General features: G+C 35.1%; 1 protein-coding gene across 1 annotated transcript in view; it reads left to right on the top strand.

Moving 5' to 3' along the window:
• The window catches only part of TMEM170B (transmembrane protein 170B), a 59,474-nt gene extending 40,664 nt beyond the window's left edge, over positions 1 to 18,810 (top strand). The window contains exon 3 of the mRNA XM_037843832.1: positions 11,264 to 18,810. Coding sequence (XP_037699760.1) covers positions 11,264 to 11,394 — 131 coding nt within the window. The 3' untranslated portion in view covers positions 11,395 to 18,810. The remainder of the gene's footprint in view (positions 1 to 11,263) is intronic.
• The last annotated feature ends 19 nt before the right edge of the window (positions 18,811 to 18,829 follow it).

Genomic DNA, 18,829 nt, shown 5'->3' with positions numbered 1-18,829 from the left:
ATTTCGCTCAGCATTATGTCTTCAAGGTTCATCCATGTTGTCATATGTTTCATGAGATCGTTCCTTCTTACTGCCGCGTAGTATTCCATCGTGTGTATATACCACATTTTATTTATCCACTCATCTGTTGAAGGACATTTGGGTTGTTTCCATCTCTTGGCAATTGTGAATAATGCTGCTATGAACATTGGCGTGCAGATATCTGTTCGTGTCACTGCTTTCCGATCTTCCGGGTATATACCGAGAAGTGCAATCGCTGGATCGAATGGTAGCTCTATATCTAGTTTTCTAAGGAACTGCCAGACTGACTTCCAGAGTGGCTGAACCATTATACAGTCCCACCAACAATGAATAAGAGTTCCAATTTCTCCACATCCCCTCCAGCATTTGTAGTTTCCTGTTTGTTTAATGGCAGCCATTCTAACCGGTGTTAGATGGTATCTCATTGTGGTCTTAATTTGCATCTCTCTAATAGCTAGTGAAGCTGAACATTTTTTCATGTGTTTCTTGGCCATTTGTATTTCCTCTTCAGAGAACTGTCTTTTCATATCTTTTGCCCACTTTATAATTGGGCTGTCTGTACTATTGTCATTGAGTTGTAGGATTTCTTTGTATATGCAAGATATCAGTCTTTTGTCAGATACATGGTTTCCAAAAATTTTTTCCCATTGAGTTGGCTGCCTCTTTACCTTTTTGAGAAATTCCTTTGAGGTGCAGAAACTTCTAAGCTTGAGGAGTTCCCATTTATCTATTTTCTCTTTTGTTGCTTGTGCTTTCGGTGTAAAGTCTAGGAAGTGGCTGCCTAATACAAGGTCTTGAAGATGTTTTCCTACATTATCTTCTAGGAGTTTTATGGTACTTTCTTTTAGATTGAGATCTTTGGTCCATTTTGAGTTAATTTTTGTGTAGGGGGTGAGGTAGGGGTCCTCTTTCATTCTTTTGGATATGGATATCCAACTCTCCCAGCCCCATTTGTTGAAAAGACCATTATGGCTCAGTTCAGTGACTTTGGGGGCCTTATCAAAGATCAGTCGGCCATAGATCTGAGGGTCTATCTCTGAATTCTCAATTCGATTCCATTGATCTATATGTCTATCTTTGTGCCAATACCATGCTGTTTTGGCAACTGTGGCTTTATAATAAGCTTCAAAGTCAGGGAGTGTAAGTCCTCCCACTTCGTTTTTCTTTTTTAGAGTGTCTTTGGCAATTCGAGGCATCTTCCCTTTCCAAATAAATTTGATAACTAGCTTTTCCAAGTCTGCAAAGTAGGTTGTTGGAATTTTGATTGGGATTGCATTGAATCTGTAGATGAGTTTGGGTAGAATTGACATCTTAATGACATTTAGCCTTCCTATCCATGAACATGGAATATTTTTCCATCTTTTAAGGTCCCCTTCTATTTCTTTTAGTAGAGTTATGTAGTTTTCTTTGTATAGGTCTTTTACATCTTTGGTTAAGTTTATTCCTAGGTACTTGATTTTTTTAGTTGCTATTGAAAATGGTATCTTTTTCTTGAGTGTCTCTTCAGTTTGTTCATTTCTAGCATATAGAAACATTACTGACTTATGTGCATTAATCTTGTATCCCGCTACTTTGCTAAATTTGTTTATTAGCTCTAGTAGGTGTATCGTTGATTTCTCAGGGTTTTCTAGATGTAAGATCATATCATCTGCAAACAATGACAGTTTTACTTCTTCTTTTCCAATTTGGATGCCTTTTATTTCTTTGTCTCGCCAGATTGCCCTGGCTAGCACTTCCAGCACAATGTTGAATAACAGTGGTGACAGCGGGAATCCTTGTCTTGTTCCTGATCTTAGAGGGAAGGCTTTCAGTCTCTCACCATTGAGTACTATGCTGGCTGTGGGTTTTTCATATATGCTCTTTATCATGTTGAGGAAGTTTCCTTCAATTCCTACCTTTTGAAGTGTTTTTATCAAAAAGGGATGTTGGATTTTGTCAAATGCTTTTTCAGCATCTATTGAGATGATCAATTGATTTTTCCCTTTTGACTTGTTAATGTGTTGTAATACATTGATTGATTTTCTTATGCTGAACCATCCTTGCATGCCTGGAATGAACCCCACTTAGTCATGGTGTATGATTTTTTTAATGTGTCTTTGGATTCGATTTGCAAGTATTTTGTTGAGGATTTTTGCATCTATATTCATTAGGGAGATTGGCCGGTAGTTTTCCTTTTTTGTAACATCTTTGCCTGGTTTTGGTATTAGATTGATGTTAGCTTCATAAAATGAGTTAGGTAGTGTTCCATTTTCTTCAATGTTTTGAAAGAGTTTGAGTAAGATTGGTGTCAGTTCTTTCTGGAAAGTTTGGTAGAATTCCCCTGTGAAGCCATCTGGCCCTGGGCATTTATTTGTGGGAAGATTTTTGATGACTGATTGGATCTCTTTGCTTGTGATGGGTTGGTTGAGGTCTTCTATTTCTTCTCTGGTCAGTCTAGGTTGTTCATATGTTTCCAGGAAATTGTCCATTTCTTCTACATTATCCATTTTGTTGCCATACAGTTGTTCATAATATCCTCTTATAATTTTTTTAATTTCTTCAGGATCTGCAGTTATGTCACCTTTTTCATTCATTATTTTGTTTATATGGGTCTTCTCTCTTTTTGATTTTGTCAGTCTAGCTAGGGGCTTGTCAATCTTGTTGATCTTCTCAAAGAACCAACTTTTGGTGATATTTATCCTCTCTATTGTTTTTTTGTTCTCTATGTCATTTATTTCTGCTTTAATCCTTGTTATTTCTTTTCTTCTACTTGGTTTAGGATTGGTTTGCTGTTCATTTTCTAGCTTCTTCAGTTGATCTATTAGTTCTTTGATTTTGGCTCTTTCTTCCTTTTTAATATATGCGTTTAGTGCTATAAATTTCCCCCTTAGCACTGCTTTTGCTGCATGCCATAGGTTTTGGTATGTTGTGTTCTCATTTTCATTCGTCTCTATATATTTAGCAATTTCTCTTGCTATTTCTTCTTTAACCCACTGATTGTTTAGGAGTGTGTTGTTTAACCTCCAGGTATTTGTGAATTTTCTAAGTCTCTGATGGTTATTGACTTCTAATTGTATTCCATTGTGGTCAGAGAATGCGCTTTGAATAATTTCAATCTTTTTAAATTTATTGAGGCTTGTTTTATGTCCCAGCATATGATCTATTCTGGAGAAAGTTCCATGAGCACTAGAAAAGTATATGTATCCTGGTGATTTGGGATGTAATGTCCTGTATATGTCTGTTAAATCTAATTCATTTATCAGATTGTTTAGGTTTTCAATTTCCTTATTGGTCTTCTGTCTGGTTGATCTATCTATAGGAGAGAGTGATGTGTTGAAGTCTCCCACAATTATTGTGGAAACATCAATTGCTTCCTTTAGTTTTGCCAGTGTTTCTCTCATGTATTTTGTGGCACCTTGGTTGGGTGCATAGACATTTACAATTGTTATTTCTTCTTGCTGAATTGCCCCTTTTATTAGTATGTAGTGGCCTTCTTTGTCTCTCAAAACATCCCTGCATTTGAAGTCTATTTTATCTGAGATTAATATTGCTACACCTGCTTTCTTTTGGCTGTAGCTTGCATGAAATAATTTTTTCCATCCTTTCACTTTCAGTTTCTTTGTGTCCCTGTGTCTAAGATGAGTCTCTTGTATGCAACATATTGATGGTTCATTTTTTTTGATCCATTCTGCGAATCTATATCTTTTAATTGGGGAGTTTAATCCATTTACATTCAACGTTAAAACCGTGAAGGCGTTTCTTGAATCGGCCATCTTATCCTTTGGTTTATGTTTGCCATATTTTTCCCTCTCTCTATTAATATCCTTTATTGTACCCATACCGAATCTCTTTAGTACTGAACCTTTCTCCAAGTCTCTCTGTCCTGTCTTTGTTTCTCTGTCTGTAGGGCTCCGTTTAGTATCTCCAGTAGGGCAGGTCTCTTGTTAGCAAATTCTCTCAGCATTTGTTTGTCTGTGAAAAATTTAAGCTCTCCCTCAAATTTGAAGGAGAGCTTTGCTGGATAAAGTATTCTTGGCTGGAAATTCCTCTCACTCAGAATTTTAAATATATCGTGCCACTGCCTTCTTGCCTCCATGGTGGCTGCTGAGTAGTCACTACTTAGTCTTATGCTGTTTCCTTTGTATGTGGTGAATTGCTTTTCTCTTGCTGCTTTCAGAACTTGCTCCTTCTCTTCTGTGTTTGACAGTGTGATCAGTATATGTCTCTGAGTGGGTTTATTTGGATTTATTCTATTTGGAGTTCGCTGAGCATTTATGGTTTGTGTATTTATGTTGTTTAGAAGATTTGGGAAGTTTTCCCCAACAATTTCTTTGAATACTCTTCCTAGACCTTTACCCTTTTCTTCCCCTTCTGGGACACCAATGAGTCTTATATTTGGACGTTTCATATTATCTATCATATCCCTGAGGTCCATTTCGATTTTTTCAATTTTTTTCCCCATTCTTTCTTTTATGCTTTCATTTTCCATTCTGTCATCTTCCAGGTCACTGATTCGTTGTTCAACTTCCTCTAGTCTTGTACTATGAGTGTCCAGAATCTTTTTAATTTGGTCAACAGTTTCTTTAATTTCCATAAGATCATCCATTTTTTTATTTAGTCTTGCAATGTCTTCTTTATGCTCTTCTAGAGTCTTCTTGATTTCCTTCATATCCCGTACTATGGTCTCATTGTTCATCTTTAGTTCTTTGAGTAGCTGCTCTAGGTGCTGTGTCTCTTCTGGTCTTTTGATTTGGGTGCTTGGGCTTGGGTTATCCATATCGTCTGGTTTTTTCATATGCTTTATAATTTTCTGTTGTTTTTGGCCTCGTGGCATTTGCTGAACTTGATAGGGTTCTTTTAGGATTTGTAGACCAATTGAAGTCCTTATCTCTAATTTATCAGATCTACAGCTTCGTGGAGTACACGTTCTCTAACTAACCAGCAGGTGGCGTCCACGAGCCACCTGTTCTCCACAAGCCAGTTCTCCCCTGCTTAGCCTTTTTGGTGAGTGGGGGAGTGAGTCTTGTGGGGTCCAATTGGTGTACCAAGCTTGCGTGTGTAGTTGGTGTTGCCTGCCCTGTATATGGGGCGTGTTTCTGGGCTGTCAGGGAGGGGGGGGTGGCTCTAACAATCAAATCTCCCTGGTGATCCTAGAGTTTTAAAGCTGCTGCAATAGTCTAATCCTTCAGTTCAGTCCTGCCACAGTTTGTCTCTGCCACTGACCCACTAGTCCTTGGTATTGGCGTATGGCTCCTGAGACTTGCAAATGGGCCCCTCTTCCAGGCCGTGCACCCCGGGTCCTCTGTTGAGGGATGACTGTGCTATGTCACAGGTGAGTGCCGTCCCCCCAGGGCAGTTCTGGGCTTCTGGGCTGTGTAGGGAGGCTCCCAGTCTGCTGAAATGATGGCTGAATGGGGCTTTGTTAATTCACACTGCTCTACCTTCCCAACTCTGGGACAATCAGCTGAGGTTGCGGGGAAGGGTAATGTCCACGCCCAGTTTTGTGGTGTGTGCCTGTTATTTGAAGCACTTCCGTCACACTGGGTTGTCTGGGGCAGTTCTGGGCTATGGGGCTGGCGATGGGCAGGAGTGTTTCCTGTCCACCAGGATGATGGCTGTGAGCGGACACCCCCCTTTTCTTGGGAAGTTGTGGTGTTTAGTGAATTTTCTCAGCCACTGCCTTATTACGTTTTGTCTCAGAGCTCTCCTAGTTCTGCTCTTGACTTGACCTGCCTAAATAGTAAGTCTTTGAAGCTTTCTGTATTGGCTTCTTAGAGTAATTGTTGTAGAAAAAGAAAAAAGGATTAAAAAAAAAAAAAAAAAACGGGCCCTCCTCAGAGATCTAATGGGTTATTGAAATGCTAAGAGACAAAGCAACCAGGGCCATTAAGGAAAGGTCCACAGGGCAGAGAGATCAGCTTTCTTCGGGATTTGCATATGCGCCTCAGGGCCCTTCCCCTTTCTATGTTCACCAGAACTCCAAAAATCCTCCGCTTTATTTTGGAGTTTATCGTGTTGTTTTTTTTCTATGCCTGTCTCCTCTCTGCTGGGTTGGCTGCTCTCAGATTCTCCGGTGTCTGGTCTCAGTCTATCTATGGTTGGATTTTGGATCAGTAGAATGAGTTTCCGATAAGGGCTGCCACTGCACTTCTCCCTTCTCCTTCCCGGAGCTGACAGCCCCTCCTCCCACGGGACTGAGCCTAGCAGGGAGGGGCGCGGGTCCCCTGGCCGCAAAAACTTACAGATTTCGCTGATGTCAGCAGTTCCACGTTTTCATGAGTGTTGTATTAAGTATGCCCAAAGTCAGATTGCTCTGTGGTGTCCAGTCCACGCAGTTCCTGGCTTTCTACCTACTTTCCTGGAGGAGTAACTAAAACATACAGCTCATCAGTCTGCCATCTTTTCTCCGAAAACCTCAATTTGATTTTAGTGATCTATATATCTGTCCTTGTGCCAGTGCTATGCTGTTTTTTTTGTTCTTTGTTTTTTCTTTTTTCTTTTTCTTTTCTTTCTTTCTTTTTTTTTTTTTTTTTTTTTTTTGTTGTTGTTGTTTTGATTACTGTGGTTTTGTGCTAAGTTTTAAGATCAGGAGGTGTGAGTCCTCCAACTTTGTTCTTTTTCAAGAAGGCTTTAGCTATTCTGGGCCCCTTACCCTTCCATATAAATTTGGCGATTGGCTTTTCCATTTCTGCAAAGAAAGTTGTTGGAATATTGATTGGGATCACATTCAGTCTATAAATTGCCTTTGTTAGGATTGACATCTTAACAATATTTAGTCTTCTAATTCATGACACGGAATGTCCTTCCATTTATTTAGGTCTTCTTTGATTTCTTTTAACAGTGTTTTATCATTTTCTGTGCACAAGTCCTTTACATCCTTGGTTAGATTTATTCCTACATATTTGATATTTTTTAGTTGCTATTGTGAATGGGATTTTTTTCTTGATTTCTGCTTCTGATTGTTCATTGCTTCTGTATGGAAACAATACTGATTTGGGGGTGTTGATCATGTTACTCTGCCACTTTGCTGAATTCATTTATTAGCTCTTGGAGCTTTGTTGTGGATTTTTTCAGGATTTTCTACATATAGGATCATATCATCTGCAAATAGGGAAAGTTTTACTTCTTTCTTTCTAGTTTGGATGCATTTTATTTCTTTTTCTTGCCTAATTGCTCTGGCAAAACTTCCTGTACGTTATTGAATAACAGTGGTGACAGTGGGCATCCTTGTCTTGTTCCTGATCTTAGAGGGAAAACGTTCCTTCTTTCACCATTAAGTAGAATGTTAGCTGTAGGGTTTTCATATATGCCCTTTACTGAGTTGAGGAAGAGTATTATTTTTATTACCCTTTTTTACATTGTTGGCATTATTGTTGCTGTTCTCTTTCTCTCTTAATGGAAAAGCTATTACCCAGTTGATAGTCTTTCTGAATTGATCGTACAAAACTCCGATCTTTTCTCCTGTTTTATTCTACTTTCTAAGATATTTCCTTGTCTTTTATTTTCCATTGAATTTTTAATTTTAGTTTTCATACTTTTAATTTACAAAAGCCTTTTGTTCTCTGATCCTTTTCATTCCAACTAGATATTTTTGGTGGATGCAGTATCTTTTTCTTTTTTTTTGTTTAATCTCTAACAATATCAATTAGTAAGGGTATTTCTTTGAAGTTCTTTTCTGCTCCCATCATATTTTTTCTCATGTTGCTTTTTTCTTATATTTTTATTTGTATCCTTTTCTTTCTTGTTGAAGGGTTTCCACAAATGTCTGTGACCTTGTTTGTTGTTCTCTTTAAGAGGGAGACATGAAAATATTTTACATTTGGAGCTGGTGTGGTAGTGAGATTTTTATGTTCCAGCATCCCCACCATCACTTGGCATTATACAGCTGTCTAATTGTAGCCAATCTAAAGGTGTAAAGTGACATCTCATTGTTGGTTTACTTTGCATTTCCCTGGATACTAATCAGTTTTAGCATCTCTTCTTATGCTTATCTATTTAGATTTTCTTTTCTGCAAATTGCTGATTCAGATTCTGTGCTTGCTTTTCTTTTGGGGTTCTTGTTTCCTTTTAGTAAACTGCAGGTGTTTCTTATATGTTTGAGATAGTGATCTTTCTTTTGGTTTTGAACTTTGCAAATAACTTCTCTCAGTCTTTTTTTAACTTTCTATTTTGAAATATTTTCAAATTTACAGGACAGTGTCAAACATAATAAAATAACAATATAGAGAACTCTAATATGACACCTACCAAGATTCCCAGATTTACCAGCTTCTAACATATCTGTCTCTATTTTCTGAACATCGAGGGCTGGCTCCATACATCGTTCTTCTTTACCACTTAATATTTCCACATATATATCCTTAGAACAAGGATATCCACTTGGGTAATCTCATTCATTATCAAGTTCTAGAAATTTAACATTAATATAAAGCATATAATCTGTATTCTATTTTATCTTCAGTTGTCCCAATGTCCTTTTTGGCCTTTTCTCCTCCATTATTAGATTTGGTTTAGGATCACATATTGCATTTAATTGTCATTGTCTCTTTAGTCTCTCTCTTATTTAAAAAAAAACGTGGAAACATGTATAACATAAAATTTTCTATTTTAACTATTTCTAAGCATATAAATCTGTGGAATTAATCATATTTGCAATGTTTTGCTCCCCTAGCACCATCTGTTATCAAAACCTTGCCATCACCCAGAACAGAAACCCTACACCCATTATGCATTATATCTATTGTCCCCACTCCACCCCTGCCCCTGGTAACCTGTACTTTCCTTTCTGTGTCTATTAATTTGCATATTCTACTTATTTCATTTAAACACAGTCATACGATATCTGTTCCTCTGTATCAGACTTATTTCACGCAACATGATGTGTTCAGGGTACATCTATGTTATAGAATGTTTCAGAACTTCATTCCTTTTTACAACTGAATAAAATTCCATTGTGTGTCTGTGACACCTTTTTTTTTATCCATTCAATGGCTGATGGATAATTGCATTGCTCCCACCTTTTGGCTATTGTTAGTAGTGCTGCTATGAACATTGGTTTGCAAATATTTGTCCAAGTCCCTGCTTTCAGTTCTTTTTGGGGACATACCTAAGAAGTGGGATTACTGGGTCATATGGTAGTTCTTTGTTAAATTTTTGAGGAATCACCATCTGTTTTCAACAGCAGCTGCCCCATTTTACATTCCCGCCAGCAGTGTGCTAAGGTTCCAGTTTCTCCACATCCGTGTTACCATGTTTTTTTTCTCTTGTTCTTTCTTTTTTTTAAAGATAGATAGCTACTGATTGTTCCAACACCATTTATTGAGTAGTGAATCACTGATTGGAAATATCTTTAGCATTTACTACTGCTGTAATTATTAGCTAAAACCTGTTAACCACACTTGACAGGAATATCTCTTAATCTTCGCAACCACCATTTTACAGTTGGGGCCTAATGTAATACAGCTTGGATTTTAATCCAGGAGTCTAAATCCCAAACCCATGCTCTTCACCTAATGTCACAGGAAGTTCAAATTGATAGATTTGTTTGCCATTTCCCAGATGGTCTGAGCTAGTAATTGCTTTGATTTTTTCCTTCTTGGATCGTGGCTGAAAACTTATTTTTGGGAGAATTGGAGGTCATATTGTGGTTTTTAAATTTGAAGATAGTTAATGGAAATCTAGATTGTAACTACAAAAAACAGTGTCAGTTTGATTTCTATATCATTTCTCATAACAAAGTAGACATAGGAATTTTAAGAATTTTTAAGGTCATATAATTCTAACATTTGGGGATATGAAGAATTATGCAAGTGAGTATATTACTTGATTAGGTAAATAATGGTACCACTAGGAGTTTTATTTAATATTGAGATGATTATCAGTTACTGTATTTTCTGAACCTTTTCTTTTTTCACTTGATAGAAATGTGAAATGGTAGAATAATTTGGGGATTTATTGCTAGACTAACCTGGATTCATATCGTAGCCCTTCTACTTGCTGTGTTTCCTTGGGCTAGTAATTCAACTTCTCTTAGCCTGTTTTTTCATCTTTAAGTTAGATAATAATACTCAAGGGGATTTATGATATTTAAATAAGATAATATTTGTAAATTTTCTAGCAAGATAACTTCACTTTAATTCCTTCTGTTTTTTAAACATATATCTGAAAGCCCTTGAGTTAGATTAATAATTTGCTTTTCCCATCTATTTCTATTATGGAGGAATACAATAACCTTTATTTGGGAGATTTTAAGTGAATTACAGAGAGTTAATCTTTGGCTAATTTTTTTTTTTTTATTAATCGGTTACTATGTCAAGTAATTGTCATTTCAGCACTATGAAATAATTCTGTTTTTCTTATTTCTTTTTGTTTGACTACTATATGTAACCAGTTTTACCTAGAGGAATAGTTTTAAGGTCATCTCATCTCAGCCTCTGAGATGGCATATTATAATTTAAATGTTTTCTCCTTTATGATTCTGAATTACTTTTAAAATCAGCCGTTATATACCACATTATTTTTTATCATATATAATGTATTAATATGATGAAGTTTTCAACCAGATGGGCCCTTAGGCTCCTTCAGACTGTTGAGACTCCCTCATTCTGGGATGTGCACGTTATCTAGAACAGATGTCAATTTTATCTTCCATTTTTATTAGATGTCAAGTAATACTAGTCTCCAAATAACTTTACAGTTATAACCTTTTTTAAAAAGTTCAATAAACTATTTTATGTAAGATTGAGAAATAAATTAGTCAAGTATTCTGACACTTTACATGGTATTGAATATTAATTCATTTTACTAAAATGAAAAAGATACCTTTAATATTAAATTTTATTTAATAATTTAGAAAGTACATTAAACTGTATAGTTTTTTCTGTATTATCATTTGTAAGTATCAGTATATTGTGTTAAATGTTTACAATAGGGCTGATGAGATCTGGCCAATTGTATGCCCCAGTGAGAGAAACAGTAATGAATTATTCATTTTTTATGAACATATTTAATATCAAATCTGTAGCATGTAGTATCAGTATGTATCTTGCAGTTAAATAGAAGAATCCTGTTTTTCAATTAAGTGATTCAAATGTGCTATAATCAAATCTAACTACCAATTATGTGAAAACTCACAATTTATAAAATGAGAACCAGTGATGACTTATTCTGTTTTGATAAAATGAAAGAGAACTTAAGTTAGAACCACTCTGTGTTTTCAAATGAGTCAATGTGTTATTTCCTTTCTCCCCTGTTTCTGATGCAGGTGCCGCAGTTGCAGGCATTTACAGAGTAGCTGGGAAGAACATGGCCCCTTTGGAAGCACTGGTATGGGGCGCTGGCCAGACTGTGCTGACGCTAATCATCTCCTTTTCAAGGATCCTCGCTACACTTTGAGGTTTCTGTCTGGAATGTCTTACTTCACATGCGGAAACAAATGTACGGAATCCCTGGAAATGGCATTGTTAACGAGTGGAAATGAAACTGTACAAGATGTGGGGTGAGCTGATCAAAACATGCAGCTTTGAGCTGCATGGAAAGATTGCCCTCTGGTGTTCAAGTGATTGCACTACTGCACTGCACCTTACGTGCCTCTGTCCCAGGCAAGGTGCATCTGATACACTACGTGAAGCTACAAGAAAAAGCACCTTGTTTAGCTGCCAATCAGGTTAACATTGGTGTTGAAATCATTGTTCTTAACAGTGTTATGTTAAATTACAGGGACATTTTGAGGAATTGATATATGTGCCAAACTTTTTCCTTTTTTAATGCTATTGATCATGTAACAGTTTGCAAGTAGAGATGTAGATGAGTGTTGTGAACATATTTGACATGAATTCAGGTAATATAGTAAGATTTTTGTTTTGTAAAACTAAATCCCGTATGAGTGCTGAATATTGGTTTTTAATGTTGAGTGTGTCTGGGATTTAGGGCTTTCATACGTTTAGGCATTATTGTTATTTAATTTATTTCATATGGAAAATAATACTTAGTGGAAAACTAGCTAAGCAATTTTAAGGACTAAAAGTAGATCTATAGGGTGCATAATTTTCACTAACTTAACACCCTTTTAATGGTTCCCCTTATGGATAAATATTCTGTTTATATAACTCAAAAACTTATGGGTCACACACATTGACTGTAGTTTGTGTATCATAAAAATATAATTTGAATATGTTCTTATAAATTTTGTAAGAAAAAAGGTCTGAAATGCATGTTGCATTCTTTAACCCTCCTAAAGAAAGTTTGTGCCGTGTATCTCATGGACAAAACATCTTTATAATTAGTATCTCAGTGGGATTATATTACTTGTTGCATTTATCTTGCATTTTGACAGAACATAAACAATCTTTCATTCTGGAGTATTAAGTGTATTTAAAGAGTGGCCTAAATTAGGCTTTGGAAACAAAAAGCCTCATTTGTAGATAAGTAACAAGTAAGTTATATAGGAAGGGTATTAAACTATCTTACTTTGGACATGAGGCAACATGACACTTTTGCTGAAAAGAAGTTGGAGAATACAATAAATAATTACAAAATTTGGAAATCAGTCTCAGCATATCAATACAGTACTGAACGTGTATTTGATTTGTTTCAGTTGTTTATTCTCTGTTACTTAAGTTTACTAGATAGAATCTATGATGACATTTATTAGAAATCGAAAGGTCTTTATTATGGAACAATTTGAGAGGCTTTAGAAATACATAATTGTTTGTAAGAATATAAGAAGCAGGAAAAATGCAGAGCCTGGTGGAATTTGTCTCCTAATGAGATTTTTTTTGTACCAGGTTCGGTAGTAAATGTGTTAACTCAAAGGAAGAACCATTGCAGATAATAAGAAGTTAAGGACAATCCAAAAAATAATCTGTGCACCGTAGCCTCACTGTTTTGTAACCTGACTTGGTAAAAAGTAGGTTTTTATTAGTTTCCATTCAAATTTTAAGAACTTCATTGCCCACACCACTTTTTCTCCATCAAAAAAACCCAAAATGTATCAACAACTTAACATTGAGAAGTTGGGGGGAGGGGGGGAAGGATTGTTTTACCAGAATGGATGCCAATTTGGGGGATTTACTGTCACTATTGTTTGGAAACTTGTTCTAAAAAAAAACAAAACAAAACAACACAATAAGCAACTATGCATTCTTGGAATCTTTGGAGTAAAAATCTTAAAAATTATTCTTTTTATCTTGTGCAAGCCTGAAATTGTTTTCATGTGTTCTTTATAACCCTGACATTTTCTCAAATTAAATCTAGGCATAAATTTTCCAAGTCAGTTTGATTTCTCCTTTTCTGTTAAACTTGAATTGTGTTCTTCCTTTATGTGGCTATTCTACAAATAGACTAGGAATTACCAATAATGTGTTGAAATTGTTCCAGATCTACAAAATCAGTATTTTAACATACAGTTATTTTATCGTTTAAGAAGTTATCAGGGTAAGATAATATGGAGCAGATGGTTCATAATCTAAAATTAACCAGAAAATAACTTAAACACCTTAAATGTACGAGTGTATGGACCAAAGAGGTTTATACTACTGTTTCTCAGAATGGAAGTATAATTGGATGGTTAATATTTAGTTTGTATTTTACAGTTATCTCCTTACCGAGTTGCTTTTAAGTTATGAATTTTGTGTGTATGTGTGTACTTTTAACTTTTGGGGGGGTGGATTTTTGGATTCTTTGCTGTTTTCATTTATTCCATTGGGATTTTGTACAATGATCACCATTTTGATGTTTTGGAATGCAACTGAATAGTGTGAATTTATGAAATTGTCTTAATAGCTATTTATATGCTGAGTTGTTTTTTTTTTTTTAAGTTAGTGTTTTTTTTTCCTATGGAGACAAGAAACATTTAATGATATATATGTGCACACATATTATATATCTATATATAATGCTGCTATATATGAATACAGTCTAATTAGAAAGCTTTTATTCAATGAACACTTTCATATTCTAGTGGAGAATTTGATATGTTTGTTCAATTGAATGATCTTTCAAATAGGTTTGAGGATTTTTAAGATTTTTGAATTTGGGGAAAATTTTCTTGCTTTAATTGATAGTGCTGGAGAGCCTTTGTTAGTGGTAAGGGTATTTTTTCTTGAAATTTGTGTGAGGTTTAGCAGCAAATTTTCTTTGCAATAAGAGCAAGAAGGAAGGGGATGAGGGGATCCTCTGCAGTTTACACTCCTTTATTAAAAAAAAAAAAAAAAAATGTTTAGTAAAATGTTGCTGACAGTGAATCAATTTCCCAAAGAAGAGATTTTTGTATGCTCATACTAATTATTTAACCTATTATTTAGAGATGACCATAGATCAGAATTAGTCAATGATCCTTGTATAAGCTACAAATGATCCTTAGCATCTTTAGATGAGGGAGGTACATGTAATCTGCCACATGGGACAGCCCAGTTGGATACCTGGATAAGGGAGGTCCTTAGTGATGGCTATATTCAATTCTTGCAGTGTAATTCTTATTTTAGACCTTAATGCTTACCAAACAGTGTTATAGTTTTTTACCCAATGTACTTTCTTATTATTTGCAGCATATGTTTTTGTTGCACAAAGAAGTGTAAGGGTATCGTTTGTACTTTAAACAAGAGAAATAAAGAAATAAGCTGGACTGTATATCATTTATTTGTGACATAAGGAACAAGGGTAACTTAAAATCAAACAATATTATTGGAAAAGGTTTTTAGGGAACCTCTAATATGAAGAAAGTTGGCATGTTAATGCCAGTGCCCCCAAGCTGACATCTATATGTCTACAGATTCAATTTTGTAAATGTTTTTTGTGACTCTGTACACAAAGTGGTGTACCAAGTATTTTCTATAGTAAGTACAGGGATAGCCAAGATGTGATTCCTGCCCTTGAGTCCACTGGGAGCTAGTAGGATGATTTTAAATCTTGAAAAGGTTGGGACAATATTTTATGACCTGATTTTAGTTGAGAGTTCAAGTCATGCCCCCACCCCCACCCCCCAATCTGATTTTTCAAATTCACCCACCAAGTAAAATTTCAGGAACTGAGATAATATTGTTCTGACATAGTGAAGAGAGTGTAAGCCAGCCATGTAGATTGGAATCCAGGCTCTGTCACTAATTGTAGACTTTGATATAGAGCAAATCATATCACCTCTCTGAGCTTCAGGTAGTTATCATGAGGATTATGTGGGACTATTTATGAATGGCAAAGCAGTATATATTTAATAGTAAATGCTCAATAGTCATTTGAATTTTCTTTTAAATTACCTCTTGCAATACCAATTCAATATGTTGTTTCATAAGATTCACCTATTTGTTATTGGTGGTGGAAATGGCCTGGGCAAGCAGGATTAAATTATGGGTTCTGCTTACCACTGATTAATAGAGAAAAAGGGTAGAGTTGGCCAGCATTTACTCCTTTACTTTATCCTGCTCACTTCCTTTAGATTCATCCAGCCAACATTCATTGAATCTCTACTATATGCAGTTTACCATGATTGTTTTAGTGGTGGAAAAGTAAGATATAGCCCTTCTCTCTTCTCTACATCCATCTCTCTTCTGCTACCCCTAGGCTTTGGCTCTGCAGTGTAGTGCCAGTTTTGTAGGAGAATATGCCTGGGTTTTCATGTCTCCCAAGTCCTTCCTTCCATGGTCCCAGTGGTACTTAAGCCCTATATAGTTTTTTTTTTTAACTTAAAAGGAAATACCATATTTTACATTCATGTCCATTTGAGAATTCAAGAGGTAACAAGATGCTAAGAGTACTTTTAGAAATATTCTCAAACTACTTCACTCTTGTCTTTTTCTCTCAGAAAGTCTCAATCAGAATCTCTTCAGTCTTTGTATTTTTATTATTATTTTTTTTTAATATGGGAAGAAGGGGAAACATTACTGAAGAAATTCTACTAGATCCAGATTGCAGAGAAGTTTGGCAACACTTGCTGGATAACTGGGTGAATTACTGTCTCTTTAATAATCAGGGGTAAGGATCTGAATGTTTAAAATTGACCAGCAGTCAATGAAATGGAGTCATAATCTCCCTTAACTTGTAACTTCTTGGAAGGAGACTCTCCAGGATTAAAAGGACATTATTTGATGACATATACTAAAAATTTTCAACCATGTTGTACCATTTTGTAGCAGAGGTAATCAAGATGCTGTTTCTTTATATGTGAGACATAACTTACTACAGTACATTTTGAAATCCTATTACAGTTTTCTTGCAGTGGTCAATTTTTCTCTTCTAACATAGGGATCTCTTGTCTGTGTAGGCAATACAATGTTGTTGAAGAGGTTAACTTCTAAGTGTTGCTGAATCAGTTACCCAAAGATGTATCTGTGAATTTGTTGTGGGGGTAGTCATCCTAAATATATGGAGTATTTTCAGTAGATGTGGAGATGTACCAGTTAATATGTTATTAAATTAGTGGAAACATTCAACTTTTCTGGATGAGCTGAACTATGAACTGCAATTATTTCTTCCCCTGAGTTTCAGGGATTCAGTTTCGCATTCTTTACATTCATTGCATATGTTAAACTTACACAATAATCCTTTCTCAATTTTGAGAACTAATTTAGCAGCTTCTTGAAAATCTCCTACCCTTTTCCTTTCCACACAGATTTCACAATTTATAATTTTATAATTTAAATAGATGTATAGTTTGTTGATAGAATCAGAAGTGCTGGTTTAGAAGAGCACTATCATCTCTGAAAACTGAGTGCTGTGGGCAAGTCAAGAGAGCATGAACCTCCTGCATATTTTTTTTAGATTATATACTGCACCCCCTTGTATCTACCTTCAATAGTAACATGACTGTCCTCTTTTCAGGAATGTATTTAGGTATGTAACTGAAACTGGAAAGCAGTGTGACACAAATATATAGAAGGAACTATAATGCATAATCATCTGAATCTCATAACTGTAACACCTTTTCTCCTAAATATATTATAGATTGGTAATTTCTAAAAATCATCACTTTAAGAGCCCTGCTGAAATGAATGTTAACTTGAAAGTACTACTGATGATGAAAAGTTGCCTTTGTTTTTAAATTAAAGGATTTGCACGTCATCATTAAGTCTCTTTGGGAAGGAATGTTTTAAAGTTTTCTCTATAGAAAGCAAAATAGAGGCACTTCTTTGAATAGTAATAAAAATTATTTACTTCAGTACTGGGTGTACTGATAGTCTAATTGTTGACTAAGTTGATACTGCATGCGTTTACAATGGAGGAATTTTTTAAACGTTCTGGTCCTCTCCCCAATACACACCCAGAAAACACACTTGCATACACATTCAGTCATGAGCTCTATACATCTAGATGAACAAATATGAAATTCCACAGTATTTTTCATTTTAGTCATATAATTTGGTAAGATTTATATGATTCTACCATAAGTATTAGCCCCTCACTCTAGACAATCTGGGGTGAGGGGATCAACTTAAAGTTAACTAGTTAAAATATCTTTATTTAACAGTAAAAATATAGTCTACCTGATAAGTATCTGAAGAGCACTTTCAAACTGTGTTAACTCTCAGACCACTGATGAATCATTTAGTAAATCACAGTGCAGTTTTTAAAAGCTAAATGATGCCTTCGTGCCTTGAAAGTTAAGATACTTTTGCAAAGTGAATTTACCTAGATTCAGGATTGATACAGATGAGTTGGCTCTGTACATGTTACTTGGGACTTGGAATTAAGAGTTTAGGAATGGTGTAATTGAAACAAATGTTATGATTTAATATAAATCAGTTATTTAGCCATCAATTATGACAGATGACAACTACTTTCATTATATTTTCATGATGTGATATTTTTCTCTATTTTTTCTTTTTTCCAAGTTAGTACAAAATGGGGAAAAATGTAATCAAGAAAATTAAATGTGGGATTTTAAGATATTTTGTTCTAAACTAGAGATTATAGTGTGAACAGTAATAGTGTTGAGTTTTACATAGTAGTACAAGGGCAGACACTTATGTAATCTTTAGAAATACGTTTATCATCAGGGATTTATTTTTTACTATAGAAATTCTTAATGTACTGTGAAGCTTAAAGACAGGAAGAATAAACATTGGAGGGGTAATGCACATAAACTAAAGCATATTTGATGACGTGTACCCTACATTATGTGAACACAGTTTTCCCCTGTCTGTTAGAACTATAAACTACACTGTATGAGTATGTGTACTGCATGTTTATGTAATACAATTTAATTTTGAGGTATTATTTTAAAAACTATGTTATGTATAACAACTAACAAGCTGTAAATATTGTATACTATTGATTTTTAATTTTATATAAACAATTTTTTATTTCCCAATTCATGTACAAATCTCATTGTGTATATAGCATAATTTCCTGGAGACGACAAATTTTGCAGTGAATTTTAAGTATTTTAATTGCAGTAAGCATCTTCATTTAGCCTTAGAGATGTTGATCTTTATTTTAAATTATTTTTCACCACTCTCATTTTCTTCAAAGGGCAGCAATAAACATATGCAAGTTATTTTTGATTACAGAAAGTTGGGTCTACAAAAACAAGATCTAGGTTCCAATTCATTGCTTTAAAGTAGAGATTCACAATTAATATATCATCCAGTGTCTAATCCCAGGACCATTTCTGAGTCTACATGTTGCTCTCCTCTTTGTAATATACAGGGTGAACTCTTTACTAACACACACAAAAGAACTGTTAAAAGTGAATCCAGCACTTATATGTCATTACACAGAATTTATTGGATTAAAAATTTGTAATATACAGTATTTTACTAAGGTTTCTGTATTCAATTTCATGCACTTATATATAAATAAACCTGTCTTTAAAAGCTTTATGGGTGTTTGACTCTTG

Source organism: Choloepus didactylus, chromosome 7 (genome assembly GCF_015220235.1).
Source record: "Choloepus didactylus isolate mChoDid1 chromosome 7, mChoDid1.pri, whole genome shotgun sequence".
NCBI lineage: Eukaryota > Metazoa > Chordata > Mammalia > Pilosa > Megalonychidae > Choloepus > Choloepus didactylus.
The sequence above is the reverse complement of the archived record's forward strand: the minus strand, read 5'-3'. Positions and strand labels throughout refer to the sequence as shown.